Source organism: Schistocerca gregaria, chromosome 5, assembly GCF_023897955.1.
Source record: "Schistocerca gregaria isolate iqSchGreg1 chromosome 5, iqSchGreg1.2, whole genome shotgun sequence".
NCBI lineage: Eukaryota > Metazoa > Arthropoda > Insecta > Orthoptera > Acrididae > Schistocerca > Schistocerca gregaria.
Genome location: NC_064924.1, coordinates 475,124,642 through 475,150,476, shown reverse-complemented (window position 1 = coordinate 475,150,476; position 25,835 = coordinate 475,124,642). Strand labels below are relative to the sequence as shown.

Here is a 25,835-nt window from a genome sequence, read left to right as displayed (position 1 = left end):
TGCATGTTTTTCCTTAGACATATTGCACATTCATCATAAAATAACACTGTTGAGCAAGACTTGGATTAGAAAACAGTGCCAACAAAGTATGGCAATCTGCAACTCATTGCTACATGTTATTTTCAGATAATTCATCCAACAATCTTTGCTACTAGCCTATATAATACTGACTGGCTGCTACAGCGTCCTTTGAAAATCGAATAATTTGGATACAGCATGGAAGGTCGTTAGGCCAGCATACTGCTCTCCCAGTCATTATCAGTTTTTCAGACATTGTAGCCATTACTTAACAGCTGAATCCACAATAGGCATAACAAGACTGGGATTTTCCCACGTCACACCTTCCATGAAAGAAAAATTCCTTGACAATACTGGATATTGAATCAGGGTTCCGCACATAGTCAAACATGCTGGCCACTTAGTTGTGGAGGAGAACAGGTTATTCATCCTCAAACTTCTAAATTCTGTCACTTTCAGATTTATTTTGAGCATCACAAAGATTAATTCCTGCAACATGTCAAGGAGGACATGAAGATGCACAGATATCTGTGTGTAACACACAGTGGTGCAAATACATATATACTGAATACATAGTTTTTATATGCAAGTACTCCAAAATACAACACACTGTTTTAACCTATGAATACCAGAATTTAGTCAGGACTAGAATTATGTAGATAAGCCTGTAGCCTGAGACTTCATTGGGGTTCCTATTTTATGAACAAGTAATGCATACATTAGTTGTAAGGCATCTGGGAATTGATTAGTAGATAGGAATTTGTTGATTATTTTAGTTCTTAGGTGACCTGCTTCCCACATTTTCAGAAAAGTACAGACTATACCATAATTATATGAACTCACTGATAGTTCATACTTTTTTCTGGCTTGTAGAATTACACTTGATACTTTAAAGTTTAGATTTGTTTCAAGCAGCGACTATTAAAATATTATTCTGGTATGTGACATTTGCTTCATAGACCACAGCTAGCTCAGTCTTCTTCACTTGATTCTGCAATATATCCATGAAGTCAATGATAGAAGACAATTTACAATTTTCTTGAAATAATTATAACAACACTTCTCATATATATGTTTCATGTATTCCTCAAATTCAATGGAATATTGTTCTCATAAGAAATATTTTCATCATCATAATGGAATTGTGAATATTATTGACAAACTCGGAGTTCAGAATGTGAATTGACAGTTCCAAATGACAGATTGGAATATTAATTATAACACAGTATTCGTTTGTCTTTTAAAGTATACACAGTCATTGCTCCATTTCAGCATTTGTTTCAGTTATGGTCAACTCCTCCAACAAAGACTGGTGATACACTCAGTGTCAATATCATGTCCACACAGGTATTTTTTCCCATAAGATTACTGCAATCACCTTCCCACATTGACAATATGCATTGTTGGAGCATGCTACATGAAATAAATAATAAATTCACAAAGTAGTTATGCTCTCTTGTATAGTAATTTATTTTATATTTTCATCATTTGTGAGAGTCTTTCATCAGAAAGGCAAACATAGGGTTACACATCATTCAACCAGAGTGATACACGAGACCACATATCCCCCTACCTAAATAAATGATCTTGCAACTGGTTTAGTTACTATACTTTAGTCATATGTTAACTTCTGCAAATAAGTATAACACTTCACAATAACAGTCAAATCTTTATACAAAAATCTTTATTTATACTGCTGCTTTATAAAGTTAATATTTTCATTTTAGAATATATCATTATGATTCATGTTTTCTTTCATTAGATGTCTCGTTGCTATCCTTAATACAACCATACACCAGCTACTAGGTTTCAACTATAATTCAGTATAGTGCTTCCATTTGTGCGCACAATATTTTTTAAACATAAATCACATTCAAACTTAACATTCACTGCAAAATAGTTATTTTATTTTACCTATATTTTGCATTTAATATTGTTTCTTCTCCATGTATTTTCCTCACCAGGCAACTGCAGCACATTTTTAATAATGTCCTTCAAAAACCTATTTATAAGATATATCTGTTCAAAAATATGCAGCCTTTGTGATAACACATTAGATTCTGCTTGCTGTAACCACCAAAAATAATTTTATCTCAGTTACCATACAGGTAATGATACATTTTGAGGAGCACTTAGTAGTCTTAGAATTTCTTACAGTTTGAATATTGTGACTCTGTTGCTTCCTAAACTTTCTGTATTCAAGCCAAACATACTAACACTTTCTTCCATTTTCAGTAATTTTGTAATTATTATACTCAAAAACCAACTACAACTCAGGCAAGATTCTTCTGTACAAAGTTGGAGTAAGCCTGAAAACATTAAGTATTCCATCTTTGCATAAACAATCAATGACATCTCTTTCCTCAGAATTATTTCACGTATTTAATGATGTATTGTACTCTCTTTTCATAGTGATGGTGCCTCTGCATACACCATCCTATCATATTAATGTCTGAATAACCACATTTTGCAGTGCTGACATGCAGGGAGAGAGTCAGTAATTTTCAGCGAGGTTCTGGATGGTATTGATCTGAATGTGGAGCCATTCTGACTCCAGTGTCATGGCCAGCTGTGCAGGTTTGTCAGCGTGGACAGCCCAATTCAGGTGGTCCCACAGATTCTCGAGTGGTTGTAGATCCAGGGAATTTGGTGGCCTGAGGGGTACGGTAAATGCTTCCTGGTGCTCTTCAGACCATGCACGTACGCAGTGAGTCATGTGACTTGTTCCATTCTCCTGCTGGTGGATGCCATCATGCTGAGGAAAAAACAAACTGCATGTAGGGGTGGACACAGCACCAAAGATAGATGCATAGTTATGTTGATCCATTCTTCCTTCCAGAGTGATGAAATTGCAAATAGAATCCATGAAAACATTTCCATACCATAATGTTTTGTCCTCTAGCCTGGACCCATCTGACAGTTGTTGCAGAGTATTTGCCTTCAGACATTTGTTGCTCTATGGAGCATAAATTGTGATTCATCTGTCATCCCTCAGAGGAGATCCAGTTATAGTATTCCAGCCTTCATTACCAATGAACAGCAGTCAGCATGGGTACTTGAATTCGAGACCAGTATTCAGCAACATCTGCTGAACAGTCATTGAGGAGCATGGTTGGTAGCCCCTTGGTTCATTTGGATGGTCAGTTGCACAGGTGCATGTCTATTCACCCATACCCATCTCTGCAGCCATTATTGATCCTTGTCATCTACAGCTCAAGGGGGACCACAATTGCATTGGTGCTGGTTCTAGACACCACCATTTTGCTGTGCTTCGTGAACTTTAACCACAGTAGCTTGTGAACAGTTTACAGAGTTAGTCATTTCAGAAATGCCTCCATCCTTGTCCCAAAATCCTATGACCATACTCTTTTGGATGCCATATAAATTGCTCTGTTTCCAAAATATAACAACAATTGCATTGTTTTCTGTGTTCTCTTGACATACTTTACATACCACCCATTGCTACTGCTACTGCCTGCCATCTGTGAGTGGTTATTGCACAATGAGATCAAACATAGGTGGTAGTCACATTAATGTGGCTGGACCATGTATACTCATCTCTCTTTCCTCAAACCAGGTGTTGGTTCTCCTTCCTTGGTGCACTTACTCTGTTTCCTTTCAATTTGTTTAAAAATTATTCTTACTTTTATCTCTCCTACAACTTCAAACTTCTGATCACTTTACAAATGGAGTTAATGTGTCAAATATTAGACAATAAGCATGTAGGTGAGAAAAAGTTTAGAAAGGCTTGAGATTATGTTTAAAATTTGTTGGAAGTTGCTAATTGCTCTAATTCTCAAATACTGGATAAATGTTGTCCTGGTATTTGCATGCCCTGAGTTCTGCTACCTCACGGTGTATATAGTTTTGAAATTCAATACTTGTTTTTTTGAGTTAATTCTGTAACAGAAGATTAAACTCTTAATGAGTAGATTATGAAACTTTTTTAAATTCAATCAATAATTACATATAATACTGACAGTTAAATTTTTGTTGCTTCTGGAAGTTGTTAGATAGGCAACTTGCAACTTGAACTGGCTTAACATGCATCATTTAGTCCATTAGTAATATAAATACCATTCATGTAGTCTTTTTAAAAAATGTATATTTGGTTACCAAATGGAATGCTAACTTTGCTGCTATGAATTCACATGATTACCTTTTATTACAGCACTGATTTTAGAAAATAATAAATCATGTTTTTCATCCAGTGAGGCATTGCTTAATCTTCACCTGTGCTACTGCTAAGATTTTTGTACCAAAATCATAATGCAGTGTATAGTCAAATAATCCCAGCTATTCTTTTTTTAAATGTTTACTAGTATAGCATGTTGTTATAGTTTATATTTAGGGAAACATTTCTCTTTTATGTTTCCATTATATGTACTTTGTGTTACTTAATTACTGAAACCATATCTCTTTTGTAAATGAACTCAAGGTCATAGCTAGAGATAGTAGAAGAAAATGATTTTAAAGTAAATAGGATTGTAGAAGTGAAGGCCTGTTGTACAGAAAATAAATCATGAAGGAGTACAGTGATGAACCAAGTAATCTTATCCTTCAACACCAATACTAAGTTAGGATCACAAAATTTTATGCGTTTCAGATAAATTGACATTAAATACTAATTAATGACCAAATTAATTGCTATTACATCTACAGTGTCCAAAAAATTCAGTTCTATACTTACCCTATCAATCCAGTTGTAACTGTGTACTAAATTTAAATTTTTTCTCTTAAATACATTGTTTACAGATAGTATCAAACAAAAAAGGTGCATTAACAAATGACCCAATCATTTGATGAGTGTGTCATTCAACTGAACCATCAACACATTCCTCCAACATTGCAAGAGTGGAACCCAAGATTTTAGCTTCATCTGAATCTTTACTTTTGTTCTGATCTTTGGTAGCTGGAGGTAGGTAGAATGTAGTACTGACACTCTGGCAAAGAATTCCACACTTTATTATCAATATTATACATCAAACAGGTACAGAATATGTTTTCACAAAACTCACAACTCAAGAAGCCATGGGAACTGCTGAAACAAAGATGATGACTTTAGGTTACATATCAAAATATGTTTGTAGTTGCTACAGTCTGTATGTTGGGTGGAGTCGATTCTGATGATCAGTGCTACTGTAGAGCCACCTCCCCCTGCTCCCATCTCAGAGTACTGCATAGAAAATGGAGGTGGAAGTTTATTCCAACATATAGTCTCATAGAATGATGGGGTGGAGAGGTCTGCCATAGCAGGAGTGACGGGATTCATCACTGGCAATTTTGGAAGCATGTGGATGTGCCTATAGTCCTAACATCAAAGCTGATATATCAGTGTAAAGACCCATATTGGGAGGACTGGAGATGGGGGACGTTGGGAACAGAGGGAGGGAGAGATTGTCATTCTTCTGTGCTGTGCACCTAAGCAAGTCTGAGCCAGTGGACCAACCCTATTGTAGGCTTTTGCTTCACAAGAGGCAAAAATGTTCATTCCCTCACCAGAGTGCTTTGTATGGACTAGTGTGTGGTTGCTGTATCTTCTTAAAACATGACATGGGAGCACTCGCTTAGCCTCTTGTGGATGAAAATTGCATGTAAACCCTGAGCATGAGGTGGGGGTGTGACAATGTTGCTAATGTGACATTGGAAATTCTGTAGTAATGAAGGTAGTTCTGCAGGTGTCAAAGGTGAGTAAGGTGAATGAAAGTTGGCTGGTAGTGTGAGCATTCACTGTACAGCATTTCCATTAGTGATGACATCATTTGTATGGTCAGTTGTGATAGATAGAGGGCAACTGAAAGGGGAAATCCAAGTGTTCATGAAAGCTCATGCCACTGATTTGGCTGCTACATCTTGTAAAGAGATTGCTTTCACCCAATGGGACATGTGGTCAATGGCTGATAGAATGTATTAGTAAGCTTTGGACTCGGGTAAAGGCTGACCAAGTCCAATCGTACATGTTGGAAATGTCCTTCTGGTACAGTGAAAGCGCCTTGTGGTAGGGATGAGTGCCATCCAGTCTCACTAAGCTGGCAAAGAATGCAGGCTTGTGTCTGTTTCATGCAGTCTACTTCAGTGCCGAGCCAACAAAATGTTGTGTAAGGAGACATGAGGTGCTGTAAACAGTGCGGTATGACAGATTGTGAAGGCTATCAAATATCAATTTCCTAAATGGCAACAGAATCAGTGGGAGCGGTCTCCCTTGTGATTCCCCTGTGATGTGTCGCATCATAGTTCAACAAGAGTTGAGTATCCTTATTATCTCAGGCTGTAGCCCTGTGTTGGGATCATCTAAGGATTCACACAAATGACCCTCTTGTCCTCATGCGTTTGCCAGTTTCTAGCAGTTAATTAATGTACTGACAGAATAGATGTGGGTTATATAGTCTGCTATCATGTTTCCCTCTTGTCCACATACTGGATGTCTGTTTAGAACTAGGGAATGAAGTCTAGGTGTCAGAAGCAGAGGTATGATCATGACATGCAGCTTCTTATATGTTGAAACTTGTCAGAATATAAAATCTATTAAATCTGACTACAGGAGGGTAATAAACCAGCCAAAACTTGATAATTTTTGGAGATTGTTCAAACATATGAACTTGATACAAAGCATTTATTAATAAAGTTACTTCCACTTCTGAAATCAGTTTTCTCCTAAAAGTAATCCAGATCAAATAGAAGTCTAAAAATAAACCATTGATTACACAAAGAATAAAGGTAGCATGTGGGACAAAAAGGGGGCTGTATCTACTATCTAGGAAAACCTCTGACGTTCACATTGTAATGCATTACAAAGAATACTGCACAATATTGAAGCAAGTAATCCAAAAATCTAAGCAGCTTTGTTATGAGAAAAAGATAATTACATCGGGCAACAAAATAAAATCTATGTGGGATATAGTGAAGTTAGAGACAGGTGGGGCCAAAAAGGAATGGAAACAGATATGTCTAAAAATTGGTAACAAGTACAGGTAGTAAATTTGTTGTAGCTGGTTCACAGTCATAAAATTTTTTTTGAAGGATATCATCTTTCCGCCAGTGACTGTTATAAGTTTGTAATGTAAGTTTGTACATAATGTACAAATGTGTCAGCTTACATTCTGTTGATGTGGATTAAAGCCATAATATCACTTGATAATGGCCTAAGGCCAAAATTGCAATAGTACAATAAAAACTTATAACAGTCACTGGCAGAAAGATGATTTCTTTCAAAAAAGGTACATGTAGTGTTGCAAATCACTAAACAAGTACTATATTTCTTTTACTGATAGGTTGGAATTACTAGGTTTAGTAAACAGTGCAATAGAAAACCTGAAACCAGTCTTTACAAATAACTTGAGTAAAATGCTTCTTAAAAGCAAAGAATTCTAGTGGTTATGATAACATATCAATGAAGTTACTCAAAGAGTGATTATGCGACTTGAGTTCTGTCTTAAGTTATTTCTGTACATTTCTGTAATCAATGTGTTATCAGCAGAACATTTCCAAACACTAAAATATGCTGAAGTTAAGCCTCTTTACAAGAAGGTGATGAAGTGACACCAACACACTATTGACCAATTTCACTTTTGCCCACTTTTTTAAAAACTGTTTGAAAAGGTTGTGTTCAAGTGCCTTCTTAAGCGTCTGACTACAAGTAATACAGTATCCAAGTCACAGTTTGGGTTCCTTAAGGACTCTGATGTAGAGGAGGCTGTTTACGTATAGAGTGACAATGTATTTAATTCATTAGATGACAAATGAGAGGCTACTGTCATATTCTGTGAGCTGTCGAAAGCCTTAGATTATGTGAATCACAGCATTCTCTTAAGTAAAATATAGTATTATGGCGTCACCAAAACTGCTGTGAAATGGTTTGAGTTTTACCTAAATAACAGGAAACAAAGGTTGTTATTGTGAAATACCTGTGAAGTAAGCAATCTTTCTTCATGTCATTGGGAATTAATTACATGTGGTATTTCTCAAGGTTCCTCCTTGGGTCTGTTGCTTTTTCTTGTATACATTAATGACCTCTCATCTGTTACACTTCCAGATGTTAAGTTTCTTTTGTTAGCAGATGATACAAACATTGCAATAAAAAGCAAGTCAAATACAAATTTAGAAATGGCTGCTAATCAATTTTTCTCTGATATTAATAAATGGTTTAAACCTGATTCACTGGCAGGCAGACATATAAATAGACCAGGTGTATGACCATGGGAACCAGGATGGCCTCTTCATATGCCAACCTTTTTGTGGGTCACTTGAAGGGGGATTGCCTGAGGTTCGTAAGCCTTCAGCCTCTGGTTTGGTTTAGGTACATTGGTATTTTTGTAATATGGACTCATGGTGACTTTCTGGCTAAGAATCCCACATTTTATTTTCACGATTATACATCTGCCAGATACACAGCATGTTACTACGAAACACACAACTCAAGAAGCTAGTGGGAACTGCTGGAACTAAGATCCTGAGTTTAGGTTAAAGATTAAAATAATCAGTATCTTGGTCAGATTTGATTCTGATCACTGATGTTGCCACACTTTGCTCTAAGACATTAATTCATACTCTAGTGTCTGAAATTTGTTTGTATACCTCAGTAAATTACTTAATCTGCTTTATATCCATATTACTTCCCTAAGCTGTTCATTTACCTCATTTCTCAATAAATGTCTCTATTTAATTATCTAAGAATTGTTCATCAGCATCATTTGACAGAAAGACAAACATAGGATTACACAGATTCTGGAGTAATATGTAACACAATGAACTTCTCACCCAGGAGCAGTGATTTAGCTTTTGCTGCTATACTGGATTTGTTGTGAACAATTTATTTTATGGTTTAGAGTTTATCCAATTTATCTAAAATCAGTTCTGATTATCTCTGTCCCAAATTCCCATCAGTTAAGTGCAAGTAAGGACCAGCTCTTACAGCATGATGATTAGTGTGCTAGCATACAAAAGAGGAAACTGAAAAGAGGAAACTGAAGCCATACCAATCTCCAATTTGATTCTCAGAAACCACAGTACATTAACAATTAAAATATGTTAACACATAAATAAAGTTCCTATTATGAACAGACACAAATTTCTTTCATTATATTAAGTTAAATCTGTGGTGACAAGGGAGACATCCAGTAACTAAGTTAAATAAGTGCCAAATAATGAAATGAAAGGTGACTAACACTAGAAAATAGTAGACGGAGCATAGATAAAAATGTTTTGACATCTCTTAGATTTCTATATTACTTTCATCTGGTTGGTAGTCAAAGGTATTCAGTCAGTTGCTCCATTCTTTGCTGAAGCTCTCTTGGATCTTAAGCAACACAACAGTATCACCTGAAAATCAAAGGAGGGTCAGATAATCAATTTATTCTCCTATTTTCATCTGTCAGTTTAGTTCTCTGAAGACCTCTTACAAGCCTTCAGAAAATAATTCTGATGAAATATAGTTCCATTCACTAATTTCCTTCAGTTCTGAAGTTTTGACACTCTTGTAATCAAATGTTGTATGGTCTGTTGTACTATACTCACTTCTAAAGAGACATTATTCTGGTAAAAAGACTCAACCTTTCTAGGTAGTTAGTAAAGGTTTTTCTAAAAACTCTGTATACACCTAAAAAAGACTAATAGGCCTATAGTTCTTCACATCTTCACTGCTCTCTTTCTTGTCAATTATAAAACTGAAAGCATTGTTTGAACTATGAAGTTTCATCCTGGTATGCTAACATCTACATCTACATCTACATCTACATGACTACTCTGCAATTCACATTTAAGTGCTTCGCAGAGGGTTCATCGAACCACAATCATACTATCTCTCTACTATTCCACTCCCGAACAGCGAGCGGGAAAAACGAACACCTAAACCTTTCTGTTCGAGCTCTGATTTCTCTTATTTTATTTTGATGATCATTCCTATCTATGTAGGTTGGGCTCAACAAAATATTTTCGCATTCGGAAGAGAAAGTTGGTGACTGAAATTTCGTAAAAAGGTCTCGCCACGACGAAAAACGTCTATGCTTTAATGAGTTCCATCCCAACTCATGTATCATATCTGCCACACTCTCTCCCCTATAACGTGATAATACAAAACGAGCTGCCCTTTTTTGCACCCTTTCGATGTCCTCCGTCAATCCCACCTGGTAAGGATCCCACACTGCACAGCAATATTCTAACAGAGGACGAACGAGTGTAGTGTAAGCTGTCTCTTTAGTGGACTTGTTGCAACTTCTAAGTGTCCTGCCAATGAAACGCAACCTTTGGCTCGCCTTCCCGACAATATTATCTATGTGGTCCTTCCAACTGAAGTTGTTCGTAATTTTAACACCCAGGTACTTAGTTGAATTGACAGCCTTGAGAATTGTACTATTTATCGAGTAATTGAATTCCAACAGATTTCTTTTGGAACTCAAGTGGATCATCTCACACTTTTCGTTATTTAGCGTCAACTGCCACCTGACACACCATACAGCAACCTTTTCTAAATCGCTTTGCAACTGATACTGGTCTTCGGATGACCTTACTAGACGGTAAATTACAGCATCATCTGCGAACAGTCTAAGAGAACTGCTCAGATTGTCACCCAGGTCATTTATATAGATCAGGAACAGTAGAGGTCCCAGGACGCTTCCCTGGGGAACACCTGATATCACTTCAGTTTTACTCGATGATTTGCCGTCTATTACTACAAACTGCGACCTTCCTGACAGGAAATCACGAATCCAGTCATACAACTGAGACGTTACCCCATAGCTCCGCAGCTTGATTAGAAGTCGCTTATGAGGAACAGTGTCAAAAACTTTCCGGAAATCTAGAAATACGGAATCAACTTGAGATCCCCTGTCGATAGCGGCCATTACTTCGTGCGAATAAAGAGCTAGCTGCGTTGCACAAGAGCGATGTTTTCTGAAGCCATGCTGATTACGTGTCAATAGATTGTTCCCTTCGAGGTAATTCATAATGTTTGAATACAGTATATGCTCCAAAACCCTACTGCAAACCGACGTCAATGATATAGGTCTGTAGTTAAATGGATTACTCCTACTACCCTTCTTGAACACTGGTGCGACCTGCGCAATTTTCCAATCTGTAGGTACAGATCTATCGGTGAGCGAGCGGTTGTATATGAGTGCTAAGTAGGGAGCTATAGTATCAGCGTAATCTGAAAGGAACCTAATCGGTATACAATCTGGACCTGAAGACTTGCCCGTATCAAGTGATTTGAGTTGCTTCGCAACCCCTAAGGTATCTACTTCTAAGAAACTCATGCTAGCAGATGTTCGTGTTTCAAATTCTGGAATATTCCATTCGTCTTCCCTGGTGAAGGAATTTCGGAAAACTGCGTTCAATAACTCCGCTTTAGCGGCACAGTCGCCGATAACAGTACCATCGGCACTGCGCAGCGAAGGTATTGACTGCGTATTGTCGCTTGTGTACTTTACATACGACCAGAATTTCTTCTGATTTTCTACCAAACTTTGAGACAATGTTTCGTTGTGGAACCTATTAAAGGCATCTCGCATTGAAGAACGTGCCAAATTTCGCGCGTCTGTAAATTTTTGCCCATCTTCGGGATTTCGCGTTCTTCTGAACTTCGCATGCTTTTTCCGTTGCCTCTGCAACAGCGTTCGGACCTTTTTTGTGTACCACGGGGGATCCGTTCCATCTCTTACCAATTTATGAGGTATGAATATCTCAATTGCTGTTGCTACTATATCTTTGAATTTGAGCCACATCTCGTCTACATTCGCATAGTCAGTTCGGAAGGAATGGAAATTGTCTTTTAGGAAGGCTTCTAGTGGCACTTTATCTGCTTTTTTAAATAAAATTATTTTGCGTTTGTTTCTGATGGATTTGGAAGAAATGGTATTGAGCCTAGCTACAATGACCTTGTGATCACTAATCCCTGTATCAGTCATGATGCTCTCTATCAGCTCTGGATTGTTTGTGGCTAAGAGGACAAGTGTGTTTTCGCAACCATTTACAATTTGCGTGGGTTCGTGGACTAACTGCTCGAAATAGTTTTCGGAGAAAGCATTTAGGACAATCTCGGAAGACGTTTTCTGCCTACCACCGGTTTTGAACAAGTATTTTTGCCAACATACCGAGGGTAGGTTGAAGTCCCCACCAACTATAACCGTATGAGTGGGGTATTTATTTGTTAACATTCTTGGAACAACTGTTCATGGTTTGCTTTTGCCTCATTGGCCGTTGCTTTTATTATTTATTGTTTTCAGTCATATCCAGGGCCTTTTCCTCATTCCTTTTATCAACTGCATGCCCTGCTTCTTGTAATGCTTTCAGAGTGTATCTACTGTCACTGTCTACTATCTCAATGTCAATTTCTTTAGGTACCCCATACGCACTTTAGAAGAAATTTCAAATACCTCTGGTAATGTCTACCAATTTTTGAATGTACACCACACTCATCACAAAAGGAGTAAATAGTTTCAAATTTACTTGGATGTTTAACTGATGTTCAGGCTAGTGAATGTCCCTGATGTACAGAATGGTTCTGCTGTCTTTGTCGAGCATTATACAATGCTATGCATAAGCCTTAATACCAGCATCAGCTGTTTAAGACAGGGTTTTACCAGGCAAGCACCAATTACACACAGAGAGGCAGACATTTATTCCAAAAGTAATTGAATAAACAAGTTAAACAAAAAATTGTAGAAATAAATTAATGACTTTAGTTGACAAAGTAGGAAAGATAATTTTGAATTCTACACACCGTTCAAACTAAATCATGAAAATATGTGTGGATTTGTTTCAAATTATTAATAAAAGTAGGCCTATATGAGCTCTGACAATGCAAAGTCCAGTATGAAATAATGATAATATTATGAAAAGGGTATATTGCTACTCATCATATAGTGGAGATACTGAGTTGCAGACAGGCACAACAAAAAGACTATTAAATGCATAAACTTTCAGCCAGAAGGCCTTCTAGTGAAATAGACAACATACACACACACATTCACACAAATGTAGCTCACACACATATGACTACTGTTTCTGGCTGCTGAGTGCAGTCTCTTCAGGCACCAAGCCTCAGCAGCCAGAGAGCGGCATTTGCGTGAATGTGTGTGTGTATGTTGTCTATTTCAGAAGAAGGCCTCCTGTCTGAAACCCTATATGTTCAGTAGACTTTTTGTTCTGTTGGTTTGCAGTTTAACATTTCCACTGCATGGTGGTTAGCAACCTATCAATTTCATACTAGTGTATGAGTTCCAATGCTTAAAATCAGAAAATGAAATAAGAGCTGTGTGCAGTGAAGTTTTCGTAAAGAGCTTACATAGATTCTCTGGTTAGATTATCTACAGTGAAAACAGGACAAGAAACTAAGTCATGGCTTTGCTGTAATGTTAAAGTCCATCAATGATGCTGCTTTACTGTCTGCAAAATTTCATCATGAACAAAGCCACCAGTCACGTAACTTTACACCACTTGAAATCAGAATGAAAATGTATGATTCCCAACATACTGCTCAAAATTCTATCACCCATAAAATTTCAAAGTACCAAAACTGTGTGGTTAACTTGTTGCCTAGAAACTAAGTTCAACAACAACCCAAGGCCTATATAGACTCAGCATTTCCCACCAACTTCTCCAGGATCTCACATGACTCAGGTGCCATAGAGTGCTTTCTTAATTTTTTATTACTTTTCATCCCATCTTCTTATGGAGGGTGGTGGTCTGTTAGTGTGTTACATTATTCTCTTCATACTTTCATTGTTATTTCTGTGAAGTTGAGTGGGTTCTTATATATGCCAATTAGGAATTTATTTGGAGGGTATTATTAAGGACAATTATCTATTCACCTTCCAGCCATGAAAAACCTCCTAAAACCCTAAGCAGAAGTCGCCACAAAATGCTTGAAAGCTACCTATTTATAACCTTGTGGATCTGTACCATGTTAACTGCGAAATTTCTGACATTCCTAAAATGGCAGTAAGGCATCTTTTGACCCCACATGAAATATTTTCATATTTGGCTTAAACAAGTATTTTTTAGTGTTTGTTAATCCATATTTTATATCTAGTAATCACAACAATTATTCACAATTATAAATAATAATTAATAATTTATTTTAACAACAATGTATCATACAAATTTATTGTTGCTACTGCTAATCAGTTTCTTAACTACAGATTTTAATTTATTAACTATTCTTACAACCTTGTAGATACATTTACTATATTTGGTCCATTTTACCCTCACATTTTTAGCTGGTCTTGTAGCCTTTGCAGAGGCTGATTTAGCACTTCCTCTGCTATCTAGATGACTTCAGTCCCATATCCTCTTCCTTTGCCTGATTTTCTTGCCCTTTTGTTTCCTTGAGTTCATGTGCCAGTTCATTCTTGAACTTCTTCCTTTCCATTTTTTTGTTCATTACCATGTTATAGATGACCCATGCATTTATTGCCACCATGTCCAGTATGTATAGAAGTAATTCATTGACCATCTCCTACATGCAACTTTCGTAGTATATTTACAGGCCATTTGATCAACCATGTCCACCCCATACTTTCTTGCATTGTAGAACTTTGCAGTTTTAGGTTTTTTCTTTCCTTCCTTGTTTATTGCTTCTTCAGCATCCAGTGTACTCAGAACAATGACATGTTCATTCTTCTTTCCTTCGTATACAGTCAAGGTGCAGTTTGTGTTGCCACTATTGTGCAGTATTGAGGGGGAGTGTATTTCAGCATTTGGCTTCCTTACTTCATCAGAAATTCCATGGTGGATCTTGTTCATTCTACCACCTAATGAAGTTTTCTTTTATTTGAGTTTTGTTAGCAAGTTGAAGAGATGAAAAGAAGTTGTCTGTGATCACATTTCTTCCTTGATTTACAAATGGCTTCATGAGACCCAGAATGACGTGTTATCCAAGTGGTTGTTTCTCTCTGTGCATGTCCTCTGTCCCGAAGTATGGGAAAGCATTAAATATACTTTGCCATTACATCAACAGCCAACCAGAATTTGAGGCCACATTTGTATGATTTGTTGGATATGAATCGAGTAAACCTGCATCTTGCTTTACTTCATAACAGTTGCTCATCAATGCTTATATTTTCTCCAGGGCGGTAAGTGCAAATACTGTTTTCAATTAACTTTCCCCAAATTTCAGATATAAGAGTGAATTTGTTGGCTGCCTGGCATTCAGTGCAGTTTGATTTTTAATCAAAATGGAGAAATCTGAGAAGCTCCTGAAATCAACCCCATGGCATAATGTCCTTGATAAAAGCAGGCCCCCAAGAGAGTGACCAGAGATCATCCACAGATATACCTTTTGTGCACAATACACCCCAAACATATATGATGACTATCAATTTCTCCAGTTCCTCAAGTGATACAGTCCAGTCATTGCTTTTTAGTACTTTTTGAGAATTTGGTTCTGAGTATTTCTAGGTGAGATGTAGCATTGCTTGATCAAAAATAAGACAGAAGACACTGATGACAGAGCTGTCTACTCATTGGCAAGCATAAGCAGTGGGACTTCCTCTCTCCTTCAGAGCATTACAGCTGACCACCTTCCATAAGATGAATAATTTCCAATGTCCCACAAGGTTCCATCCCTCAAAATCATGTTTGTAGATGCTTCCAACTGTGCCTGCTGGGGTGGAAGAGGTGACTGTTGATGTATGTCAGCATCTGAATCCTCTTCCACTAATCAACCCTCCTTCACAATGTCTGCATCTTCACTTGTGTCAGGTACATAATCATCATCTTCATCAGTGAAGTCAATTTCAGATTCAGCTTTGGAATTCTCTGAGAGATTTAACACTTCTTCATCAGAAACCCCATGCTTGACAATACGTGACTGAAAACATGTCTCATGGTCAAAGACTGCCTGAGTGACACAACATCATAAGCTGTGGCAGACTGGAATGTATATGTGCCAAGTTGCAACAATGAGCAGCAACTTATCTGCATTACTGCTCACTGTTGACTCTGTTACTGGATAACTTACTTGTATTTAGAAGACAAAATTACACTGGGGTCAATTTGACCCCTTCTGCCATTCTAGGTATACTGGATGAAGTGGAAAAGCAAATTAAAATATTTTGTAAACACTAAAACATCTTCAGAAAGAGGAAAAAAATTAGAAAAAGTCATATAATTTCATTAACAAAGAAAATGAATTGAATATGACAGTGAACTCAAAAAAAAAAAAAAAAAAAAAAAAAAAAAAAAAAAAAAAAAAAAAAAAAAAAGCAGGTGTCATTTTGACCCTTTCAACCATTCTAGTGTTAATCCTACCTACAGTTCTTAAATTTTTTTTACAGTGACCATCATTTAAATTCTATGTTTTCTTAATTTGATGCATACTAAAAGGAGTGCCACTCCACACAGCTCTTTTTCCGATGTTATAAATCGGTTTCACATAAATATCACATCAATTATAAAAATATGATATGGTAACATAGTACACAATTGATTTATTTAATAAATACAAGAAAATATTACTACACAAAGAAATATTATATTTCAGATCAGAGCATGCTTACCTGCTCTTTTACATGGCATTACTGGCATATGTATAAAACTCACCAAATTCAATATATGAGCAGTCAACATAAAAGTTTTCTGGGTTGGTATCGTGTCATATTGTATAAAACTACTGCTTGAGAAAACCAACATTTCAGTTATGGTTGCAGCGGCCTTCTTCTGGGTCTACTGGTACGTTCTAACTATGCAGTGCCCCTTATATTTTGTTATTGCTGTTCACTGCACATGCCATTACACCATAATTTTTAAAAAAGATAGTTTATTTCATTGGTCACTTAAGGAAGAAGGAGAGGGAACTTTATTTTAATAAGTTACTGAGGTGGAGGGGGAGAGTGTAACCTCTGTTGTCTATTAGCTCTTGTATTATGTGCTATGATTGGTGGTCATCAGTGAATGAGAAGTTGGTTCCTGTTTACCAAATGCTGGACATAGGCCCCATGGCAGCAGTTACTCGGTGGTAATGCCAACGCCCATGCCTCATGTTGACAGTGCGCTCTTTTGGTCCCTGATTGCTGGCAGCTAAGATGGGACAACCCTGAGTCCATCCACTCTATTCATGTTCTTAGGGTGTTTAAGTATTTCAATGGCCTCTCTAATTGTACATTCCATCATGACTGGCTGCTTGGCCAACAAACAGGCTCCACTGAATTTTGTTTTCCGCAATCTTGCTGATGTTCTACCACTGCTTGTTATGTTGCCTTAGAAAAATATAGCACCCGTGTTCCCCAATGCACATTGCTACTGGCTACTTGTTCCTAGTAGAGCCTAGAACATCTGCGATCCTGCAGCCACTATAAAAAACAGGTTGCACCCCAACCCAGCAAAGGTGTTTGCCTATTTGGTCAGTGACATTTTTCACATAATATAAATACACTGCTGGCTGCAGTTTGTCCATTTCTTCCATATCTTGCTTACATATAGTCTTTGATAAGGCTATGTGGATCAACTTATGGCTGTAGCCATTGGCTAGAAATATTGTGCATAGCCTTTTAAGCTCGCGTGTTATGTTTTGGGCATCACTTAGGCATTGAAAACAGATTGGTTTTCTCCAGCAGTAGTTTTGTACAATATGACTTGGTACCATACCCAGGAAACGTTTATGTCAACTGACTCTGACCACGGAAGCCTACGCAATTAAGATATGGCCAGTTTAACTCAAGACTTGTTTCAATAAAACTGAATTATACTTAATTTAACACTGAAGTAGCTTACATATCTAAACTCATATTCATAATGTTGAAGACAAAGGACATTTCATGCTATCTTCATAATATGTATAATTGTAGAGAGCAATCCATTTTGCTCAATTTAATTAAACAGTTTTAATTAAAGGCTTAATGTTCTGGATTAATTTAAGCTACAGACAATTGGCATTAGTATGTATTCACTGTAGGGGTCCAGCTTACATCCAACATATTGTTTGTGATTGTAGCAGTTTTGGTTTACCAGTAGTGTAATTTAAAGTATTTTTGCAACCATTGCTCACAAAAATCACTTAGTTAAAAAGTGGACTTTGTTCAGTGTCGTGCACTGTACTTGTGACTTCAAGGCACACAATTTGATATCATCATTTATTATGTAGTTCCAGAAGACTATTTTTAATATTTTTATGTGTAGAACCTTGAGTTATATTTCATCAGTGGCAGAAGGCAAATCTGCAGTAATTAATTTTCCCATTGCTGACTTGGTCATTAGGTCCCTCTCTAGGATTTTCAAGGCCATTATCTACTGAATGCTCATTATTTCCTCACATTCTGTCCAGACTGAGCTCCATTGAGCCAATAATGTAAAATTACATACTTCAATTGCTAAGGCCTCCTTCACCCCCAAGCCAGGAGTCATCCAGGCTCGTAAATTCACAAGTTCATTCTAACCTAGCCTTCTATCAACATAACTCCTGTGATATGATGCCTCATTCTACTTTCTGACATTTCCTTGTAAACAACTCTAAATAATTTTATTTAGTTCAGTTAATTTTCAACAACGGTTATCATTTCATCTTATTCATCGACTGTCTTGCATACTCAGATTCATTTTGTTTGTTCCTCAATGCTCCTGCAACATTTTTTGTTGTTTCCAGTACAAACCTTACAAAACACCATTTATCATATTTAAGTTAATGGTTCTTCATTCTCTAGATGCTTAACCTATTTACTGATATTAATTTTATTTGGTTTTCCACCTCATTTACACCTAAATTTATTAAGCCCAATGAAATGGGAGTTTAGCTTAGTGAGTTTAGTTCTTTCTGACTGTGTGTCTAATTTTATTTTGCATCTTACTAGTCTAGGGTCACTTGAAATCCTGAACTTGTTCAAAACTAACACATCCTGCATAATTCATTTGTTGTTTGGCAATACAAAATCAGCCTCAATTTAATTTCCATGTGACCCTTCCATGCCAATTTTCTGTCTGGGATCTTCTTGAAGAATATGTTTGATTACACATTCAGTTTTTCTCAATGAATTCCATTACCATGTTCCCTATACAATTTCTTGTATACACTCTAAAGTTTCCTACTGAAGAATGTTTGGCGTTGCAGTCAGCCATTACTGTTATATAGTGTGAATCACTTTTTTTTAGTAAATGTAAGTATCCTCAACTGCCTAAAAAATTTGTGGCAAGAGGTTCATCACCTCAACATAAGATTCTAACCCTTCATCTCTAGGTGATGAAGATCTTTTGCAAAGGGAAGTGTTCTACCTAAGTAGCTCCATAACACATAATGGAGTATAGCTAAATAAGATGCCTTCACTCTTTTCTGGTCACCAGTATAAGAAAATATTCTTAAAGTATAGTCAAATGAGTTCAGTATCTTAGTGGTGTGAACTGTGTGACATTCTCAGTTCAGTTTAAAGTTATGAGCTTAGTGCTGTCTGCTCTCATTAAATATGTTTCTGTAATACACCATAAATTCCTCTCTTTTCTTATGGCTTTCATGAAACTGAATGAAGTGAATTAATGGTAAACCTCTTAAGCACTGTTTGAAAGAGGTTATCTGTGTGTGCAGTTGCCAAATATTCATTCACCATGCTGGTGTCATCTACATCCATCAATAAGGTGCTCTTATAATTCATAATTACAGCTCATTAAGATACACTGATGTGCCAAAACATTATGGCTGTTGTCCACTGAGAGACTGAATTACCTGGTTGCATTACTGGCATGTGTTGCATTAAAGAAAGTGTACAGCAGAGATGAAATGAATGGTGAATCATTCTAATGACAATATTGTCTGCAAATAGAGAAATCCACTACCATAAGTGATCTGACTAAGAGAAGTTTGTTCTGGCAAGGCACTTCAACAAGAATATTTTAGAAACAGTGAAGCTTGTTGACTGTTGTCTTGTTACTGCAGTAAACATCTGTGGAAAATAGTTGAAGGATGGTGAAATCAAGAGCAGGCAATGAGGCATTGGGGTCCATGTCTCACAACTGAACATGGAGTTTGGAGGCTTGAGTGCCCTATAAAGCAGACTAAGTGGTGATTTGTGGCAGATTTGATAACAGAGTACAGTGCTGGTAGAGGCAAAAGTGTTTCAGAGCACACCAGTCAGTGCACATTGAAGAACATTGAGCTCTGTAGCAGGTGACATAACTACATTTTCAGTTTTAGTTGTGTCAAGATTGGACTGTGAATCAATGGAAAAATGTTGCTTGTTCAGGCGAATCATTGTTGTTGTAACATTGTGTGGCTGATCACATCTGTACACACCATTGTCAATGTGAATGGATGATTGAATGATGTACTGCACCATGGAAATAGATCAATGGTAGCAGTACTGTTATGGTTGCATTTGGCTGAGATTCTGTGGAAGCTGTAGAAGTAATATAACAGCTATGGACTACATGAACATTATTATGCAATACCTACTTTCCCTTCATGCTGGACACCTTGACAATGACAATGATATCTTCCATGAGGATAACTGTTAATATCACTAGGGCAGAATCATCTACAGAGGTTTGAGGAGCATGATAGTGAACTCACATTGATGTCTTGGTCAACATGGGTACAAAGGCAGCGTATTTTGCTTATGTGCACACTATTGTGTGTTATGGAGCTGTTTAGGTAGAACTCTTCTCTTTTGCAGAGAGTCTTATCACCTAGAGAAGAGGGGTTAGAATCTTATGTTAAGTTGAAGAACATCCTGAAAATCCTTTTTAATTTAAAAAAAAAATTCTTTTAAGTTGAGAATAGTTATGTCTGCTAGAATAAAAGTGATTGGCGTCTACCACACATTGGGCTGGGGGTTAAATAGGGTGACACAGAAGCTTAACACAGAAACATTTGGAGAAATTTCAATAAAATTTTGTGTATACATGATGCATTATTTGTATAATTATTTGTATAAAAATATTTTAGTGGTAATATACCCCTACCACCCCAAATGCTGGGGAGGGGAGGAGGAATGAGAAAATGTGACATGTAAAGATATTCGATAACAACCAACATTTGTATCAAATCCATGGTTTTCAGAGTCACTAGACTTACTGGTGCATGTAGTACTGGACTGTCATATGCAAATGTATCTTGCACTTAGCCACTCACAAGCATTGTGGCCATGTACAAACATTATGATGTTATGTTAGGACTTATGTGGATGGCTTGATAATGGACAGAAGTCCAAAACTGGTCACCACTCAAATAAAAACAAACTTCTGTGCAACTTTGACAATTTTGTAAGTTCACTGAATCATGTTATTGCTGCCCACTGCCATCCTTCATACTGGAAGGGAGCAATTATTGATGATAGTTACAATGATATTTAACCATTGGAATTAGGGTATAGTTACATGTGTGCCAAGACATGTCTGGTTGTCTCTGTAAACCCTGAAGGAATTTCTGCCAAATATGGCATATGTCTCACTTTCTATAGAGAAAAATTTATTATGGTCATAACACAGATAAGAGACAGATCACACTTAATAATTTAAAAGTATTCCACGTGTATAAACTACAAAAAATTACCTGTTGATATTTCTTTCCTGCAGTCAGTTAACTTGGAATACTATAATTTTATGAACCTTGTGTCCCTTTTCCTTGTTCAGTACTATTGTTTTTGTTCAGTAACTCATGATGGCTGAACTAGAGAGGATATAAAATGTAGACTAGCAATGGTGAGGAAAGAATTTCTGAAGAGAAGAAATTTTTTAATATCGAATATGGATTTAAGTGTTAGTAAATCTTTACTGAAGGTATTTGTCTGGAGTGTAGCCATGTATGAAAGTGAAGCATGGACAACAAATAGTCTGGACAAGAAGTAAACAGCAGCTTTTGAAATGTGGTGCTACAGAAGAATGCTGAAGATTAGATGGATATATTGTGTATCTAATGTGGAGGTATTTAGTGGAATTGTGGAGACAAGAGATGTGTGACACGTTTGACTAAGAGAAGCGATTGGTAGAGAGCATACATTCTGAGACATCAAGACCATTTAATATTGGTAACAAGTGCAAGGGGTAGAAGTCACAGATGGAGAATGATAGGTGAATACCATAAGCAGATTTGGATGGATGCAGGTTACAATAGTTATCTGGAGATGAAGAGGCTTGCCCAAGATAGAGTACCATAGAGCTGCATGAAACCATTCTTCAGACAGAAGACCACAACAACAACAGCAACAACAATGGAATATGTGTGAAATATGTTAAGTGTTAGTGAAAAAATATGTGTATTATCTCTCTCTCTCTCTCTCTCTCTCTCTCTCTCTCTCTCTCTCTCTTCTCTTTGTGTGTGTGTGTGTGTGTGTGTGTGTGTGTCACAATGCACAGATGAAGCTATAGGCAAAGAGTAATTCCAGATTTAATTTAATGTACAAAAAAATCATCATCTTTCATTTATTTTGAAAATGTAAATGTGTGTCTGCTTTGTATATGTGCATCTATTTGGAAATTAAAAGAGGTATTGCAATACATGCAGGCTATAACTAGTTACGTCATAAATAAGAAACATACACAGTAGTGTGCACAAAAAGTCACACATAAACAATATTACAGTCTGCGTTTTACTTTTATATGTCCAGGTGAGTGCTTAAAATAGCAGATGAATGAAAGAACACATTTTTTTATCTCAGTGTCAAAAATAAATAATGAAATTTACATTTCAAATTAAAATACAAAAATTTTATCTGCATCAGATAAGTAATCTCAAGTGAATACTTAATAGTGTAGAATAAATGGTAGTATACATGTTAACCTGTCATATAAATGAATTTACATTTTATCATATTATTTATGTTAGGAGTGTACAATTTTACGTTCATGGCATAAAAAAGATTTTTTTCCCCCTTCTTTACTCAAAAATATACCTTATTACTGTAGGAGCTCATTCATTTTATAATAAGTTTGTTCTCTGAGGAATGTTTCCAGTTTCCTTTTGAAAACCTGCAAGTTATTGATTTTCTTTTTTTATACTGCTGGGAAGCTTGTTATACATTTTTATCCCTGACTCGGTTACTCCCCTAAGGACATTTGTGAGAGTTGCAGAGGCTTGGTGGAAATTTTTCCCCTGCTTTGTGTTATGCTTGTGAATGTGACAGTTTTTCTGCAATAATTCCCTGTTCCTGGCTACTGACATCATCAGTGAGTATATATATTGCTTTGTAACATAAATATCCTGAGAGTCTTAAAGAGACCTCTGCATGATGCTCTGTTAGAGATGCCACATATTAACCTCACTGCTCATTTCTGTAGTTTGAAGTCTCTTTCAACTCCTGTAATGTGTTACTGTACTTCCTAAGTAGCAGAAGTCATTCGTTTTCATTAGCATTTTATTTTCTACCTTAATGATCACCCATATGTCTCTGTTCAGTGTATCTCTCACCATTGTTTTAGTCTTGTCATTTATTTTCATTCTGTCGCTATCCAAGCCCATCAGTAACTTTTTTTACATATAATTCAGGTCCTTTTCAGAAAGTTCTAAGACTACTATACCAAGAGCAAATGGAATGCAATATATTTGTTTAACGTAAATTTTGAGCTCTTTGGTGCCGCTTTTTACTGTTCGTTCTGCACTTTTTGTAAATAAATTAAGGGGAGAGAGGTCAGCCTTTTCAGGTGCCTTTTCTTGTCCTAGCCTTTTTCTTATTGACCTTGATATCTATTTCTGTAGGTATCAACAGAGTTAAGAAAAAGACAACAATGAGACAAGGTGTCCAACAAGGTTACCCTTGCTCTCCTTTTTCATTTAATTTATATCTGTAGCAAAAATTTCTTTAGTTTGAACCATAAACTGAGTGTTCTCATTTTTTTCCATTACTGGGAAGTAAGTCTATGCTTGAGTTGTACCTAACATTATTTTATTTTCAGTCAGTGTGGAAGTGATATGTAGGGGGTGCAGGATATTCCTAGATTCCTCAGTGAAAAATGGTTCTTTAAATAAAATTTTGTAAGTAGATTTTTTATGTTAGTTGTTGCCAATCATTTTACCCATGGCTGACCCTATGTCAAAGCCACATTTCACATACTCATTTATTTTTGATCCAAGGTATTTCCATAACATGACTGACTTGCAAGAAATAATTGCTATTCGTGAAATAGTAGAAACTGTGTATTATACACTTATAAGTCAAAAGTAAAAGTTATGTATTTATTTTGTACAGACACACAACACTTGTGAATGAGAGTCAGCTAAGGAAGGTGCCAACTTGTTGGCATCATCACAGCCTTGGATTGTCGCTTGGAAAACCACCTCCTTCGCATTCGTCATCCTCTAGTGGAAACAAGTGACTATAAAAGTGATCTTGTTTATCTGTGTTATGACTCAGGGGAATAAGTCAGCTGTCACCATTTCATTACCCTGGTGTCTTTCTACTGAGTTAACACAAGAGACTGAAAAAGTTAACTGTGATTTAAAGTCAAATGTTGTAGCTTTACATTAGTGTTTAATACAATTTCTTGTGTATAGTTTCACATAAATTACATTGTAAAATGAATGACAGTACATATATATGTTTATTGTGATATGTGTTTTCCAAATATAGAAGAAAATCTGTTTTAAATGCTGTATCTAACTTATGGGAACCAAATGAACCCAGTCACAGATATTTCATACCTTCATTTTTTGGAAGATATTTCAGACAGTATGGAGAAGGATCAACACTGTCTCACATCAACTATGAACAAAATGCAAGAAAAATCAACACTATTAAACTCTTTAGAAAAGTTTCTTCCAGCACAGAAGATACACGAAGCATAAGATACACATTGTAAAAACTGATTCTGGAATTGTCTACTATTTTAGACTAGCTATATGGGAAAAGTGGATGATGATGACAACGACAGCAACAACAACAACAACAACAACAACAATAATAATAATAATAATAACAATGCTAAATTCACAGTTAAAGGTAGGCATGTACAGCACTGATGCATGTTTCATAATACTGATATTTTACTTGTTCCTCAATCTCAACAACATGTAGTTAACTTTCCCCATTAAAGTCAACATGAGTGAGGAAAGACAGTGAAACAAAATCATATGGCATTGATGGCCAGAGTCCAGACCTGGAAAGTTCCGCCACTGAGTTGCAAGTCTCTTCAGTTGATGCCACATTGGACAACTTGTGTGTCTATGATGATGAAGTGATGAGGGCAACACAATATGCAGTCCCTGAGTGGAAACAAATCTGCAACCCAGCCAATCCAATCCAATCAAATCCAGGCCCACTGCACGGCAGTCAGTTGTGCTGACCACTCAGCTAAGAGGGCAGACAGGAAAGACAGTTGCTTCTGGTGACAGTTATGATGAAGCCGACAGCAACCTAGAAATTCACTGGTAACTGCTTCTGCTGCTACTCCACTGATGTAAGATGGCTCTGATACCTGAAAAAATAGTGACAGTAATGAATGAACATGGTCACCCTCAAGTAAAATGTTGATGATTATCAAATGTTGATGCAATACTAGCAGTATTAATGCAGAGCTTTTCTCATGATTTCATCACTGAATTTTGTCTTGGTGATTTCCAACTGTCTTTTTCTTTCTTTAAGAAAAAGAAAGAAAAAGAAAAGAAACAAAAGGTGTCTAACTTAAATTATTATGGCTCTACAGTGAGAGCTAAACTCTTAAAGTAGCACAGTACTCCAACTGTAAACTACTCCCTCATTGCTCTGTTGTTTAATGCAGACATCCCACACTATGGCTGATATAATTAGTTGCAACAAATACATGAAACAACCTCCCTGAAGTTGAAAAATTAAATTTACATATTCAGTGGATCATCTTACATGTGAATCATTCAGATTATTTAATAGATCGACAAAACAGTTAAATTGTTTAATGGAATATTGAGTAAACTTAATCAGATAATGAAGCAA

General features: G+C 36.6%; 1 protein-coding gene across 2 annotated transcripts in view; it reads left to right on the top strand.

The window, feature by feature from the left end:
- The window catches only part of LOC126272574 (uncharacterized), a 123,438-nt gene extending 98,944 nt beyond the window's left edge, over positions 1-24,494 (top strand). For both annotated transcript variants that reach the window (XM_049975498.1, XM_049975497.1), the window contains exon 4: positions 24,117-24,494. In XM_049975498.1, the coding sequence (XP_049831455.1) occupies positions 24,117-24,243 (127 nt within the window). In that variant the 3' untranslated portion in view covers positions 24,244-24,494. The remainder of the gene's footprint in view (positions 1-24,116) is intronic.
- The last annotated feature ends 1,341 nt before the right edge of the window (positions 24,495-25,835 follow it).